This window comes from Polychytrium aggregatum, assembly GCF_025602895.1.
Source record: "Polychytrium aggregatum strain JEL109 chromosome Unknown BJ171scaffold_208, whole genome shotgun sequence".
Taxonomy (NCBI): Eukaryota; Fungi; Chytridiomycota; class Chytridiomycetes; order Polychytriales; genus Polychytrium; species Polychytrium aggregatum.
Window position 1 is genome coordinate 17,730 of NW_026516410.1, and position 3,302 is coordinate 21,031.

At 55.0% G+C, this 3,302-nt stretch overlaps 1 protein-coding gene across 1 annotated transcript; it reads left to right on the forward strand.

The window, feature by feature from the left end:
- Positions 1-683: 683 nt before the first annotated feature.
- On the forward strand, positions 684-2,549 carry BJ171DRAFT_621688 (uncharacterized protein; the record flags this gene model as incomplete). The annotated part of the gene is made up of 2 exons (XM_053115435.1): positions 684-1,707; positions 1,804-2,549. 2 exons carry the CDS (start codon positions 684-686, stop codon positions 2,547-2,549), a joined length of 1,770 nt encoding a protein of 589 aa, XP_052961483.1.
- Between the last annotated feature and the right edge of the window lie 753 nt (positions 2,550-3,302).

Below are 3,302 nucleotides of genomic sequence, written 5' to 3' on the forward strand. Positions count from 1 at the left end.
CAATCCTCTTCCAACCCGCTCACAAGCGACGACGTTTCACTTCCGAGTCTCTTACGAGTTTTCAGCCCCACACCATGTTTATCGAGCGAGCTTCACTTCCGAGTCTCTTCCGAGTCCACTCCATGAATGCGAGCGTGGGCCCCAAATCCTTCCCGGCCAGGAATATCTTTTTTTTCTTGAAAATTTTTGTTTTTTCTTCTCCAATGCCCCCAACCGGCCCCCAAAAGAGCTTCTCACTCCATATTCACTTCCAAATCACTTCCGAGTGAGTTCCGCGGTGGTATTCTCTCCATGTTTTCAGTGTTGAATGATAATAATAACACACTCCATGAAAAATTCCTCTTCCGAGTCTCTTCCGACCACTCGATGGGTCTCTTCCGAGTCTCTTCCGAATCTTCTGGGCCATGGGTGGTACCGAGAGCGCGGAGCGACGGGGGGGGCGTATACGACTGACTGGCCTGGCAGCGTCGGGTCGGCGGAAAAGCGAAAGAGCCTGCTGCGCATGCCAGAGGACAGGGTCCAGCATTTCGCACCGGGCGGAGGTTGGCCTCGGCGCGACATGTCTCCCCCCGTCGACGCCAGCAGCCCATGCCCCCCCCCTCATAAAGCCCGCTGCCACCGGGAGCGCTTCGCCCGCCCTCCTCGTCTTCCCTCCCGCCCTCGCATCTGCCTTCCTGACGATCATGTCCAAAAACGAAACCACTCCAGGCTTCCCTATGAAGGGCTTGATCCTTCCTGCCTCGGTGATCTTGCCCAAGAAGGATCGCTACGCCCCTGCCATTCATGCGCTGATCGACAACGAAGCCCACTTCAACATCACCTTCGAGATGATCAACCCCTACATCCTGCGCCGTGACCAAGGACTCCGCACCGGTCATCCTGTCTTTACCGGGTTCGTGTGGTGCACTGAGCATCTTGCCCTCGCTCGTCGCTACATTTTCTTCATCCTCCGAGGCTTCGTCAGATACGAGGCCCGAGTCCTTCGAAGCTTTCCCGGTCTCGCGGGGCTCGGTCGTACCGCCGAAGCTTTGATCAAGAAGAACAAGGTGTACGACAGGCGCTCCACTCTCACGAAGGAGACCTGCCACCATTACGATCTCTTTGGCAGCCACACCGATCTCGCTGCCTTTTTCGCGATCTACACCGCTCTCGTTTGCCCTTTTGATTCTGCTGAGTGTGCTCGCATCGCTCCCTTCTTTTCGCTCCACTCCAGATCTGAGCGTCGTTTGTGTACCCGTTTTGGTGTCCCCAATACCTTCGAGCGCTTGCGTGCCCATGCTGTCAGAGGATGTACCATTCCTTCCATCTCGATCGACAACTCGCGTGCCTACCCCTACTTCATTTCTTTCCCCGATTACTTGCGTCTTGTCGTCGATTGCGACTTCAAGGTCTTGAGGGACATCGACACCGATGATGATTTTTTGAGGAGCAAGTATCCAGAACTCGATACCCCAGCTCCCGTGGCTCCCACCGAGGCTCAGGTAGATACTCCTGATACTGAGGTCGACCTCACTGAGAGTGTGCCCGAGCCCGACGAAAACAGCGGTACAGTCGATCCCGTCGAGAGCATTGTGCAGCCGATTCCTGCTACCCCCACCGAGGCCCCATCCGATCAGGGAGACGACCTTGCCAGCGAGGAGCTCGACGAAGACACGATCGTGGTCGACCAAGACGATCATGCAATGGAGGACGTTGCTGTTGTTGCTGGTGAGTATGCTGGATTTGTAGCCATCCACCGAGGATCCGCCATAGCCCATTGCGTTTTGCCAGCGACTGACTGACACCACCCCGCATATCACATAGAACCCACAGTTACCCCGACCGCCGTGTCGAGCAAGGATGCCACCGTCTCCTTGAAGAGAAAGCGCGACGTCCAAGATCGGGCCGAAGACGATTCGTATATCGTCCCTGTTTTGGTCTCGGCCATCCCATCGGATGAGAAGAGTTTGCTTCATGAGCAATTCTGGGAGGGCCGGCAGAAGTTGCTTGCGATGAAAACCCTGGAGTCTTTGGGTCGAGCCAGCAACGGCAATCACGAGACGATCCAATTTTTGGCTCAGAGTATCCTTGTTCTCGTCAATGGACAAAGTCCACCTGTCGCGGACACTCAACCCAAGCCTGCTGCTCCTGTGATCGAGGAGCTTCCCGACGAACGCTGGTCCTTCCAGAAGCTCGATGTGGCCGCCCTCAAGGCTGCCTTTGCCGAGCCTGTCGATCCCAACCCCGCCAACTTCAAGACGGTTCGCCAGCTCATCGACGCTGATGCTGGGTTGAAGGAGTACTTTGGAATCAGCGCCAATGGCAGCAAGTTCGATTTGCTCGCTCGCATTGTTAGTGTCTGGTTCGAAGAGCTCTTGGTGACAGCTGGTGTTTCGATCGCCACTTGGAGATCCAACATCTCTCAGATTCGAGGCGCTGTTGTCACAGGCTACATCTCCCAGCTTCACCCCTTCATCGTGGTCATTGCGCACTTGTTCATCTTTGATGCAACGACCACGAACACCTTTCTCGCAATGAAGGCAAAGTATGGTGCTCGCCTTGTCATCTAGGCGATATTTTGTATTCATGACGCACGTACAGCATTCTACCAGGCAAATCAATAAACTCTGAAGTGCGTACTCGTCCCAGGCTGGAATAAGGGGAATTGGAGCTTTGAACGTGGGAGGGAAACCACGTCCACGACAATCGCATCGACATGACTCGCTTCGCTGGCATCTGGATCGCTGGACGTGGGAGGGAAACCACGTCCACGACAATCGCATCGACATGACTCGCTTCGCTGGCATCTGGATCGCTGGACGTGGGAGGGAAACCACGTCCACGACAATCGCATCGACATGACTCGCTTCGCTGGCATCTGGATCGCTGGACGTGGGAGGGAAACCACGTCCATGACAATCGCATCGACATGACTCGCTTCGCTGGCATCTGGATCGCTGGACGTGGGAGGGAAACCACGTCCATGACAATCGCATCGACATGACTCGCTTCGCTGGCATCTGGATCGCTGGACGTGGGATATGGAGTACACTATATTCAGAAAAAAACGGGACACCACAGCCGTTTCCATAAACATGTAGTATGTGATGGCATGCGTCAAGCAATGCCACAAGAAATAAAACAGATCACTTTGGTAACCTCCGAGTGAAGACCACCGGTCGTTCTCCGGTCTCCACAATCGACCTGCATACTGTGATCATGTTGCGCGCCGCATTGACGTCGCGATTCCACACTGTCAGGCAGCTGGGATTCTTGCAGCTCCTGACAAAGTGGGAATTCGCAACGCTGGGTGCTTCCAGATC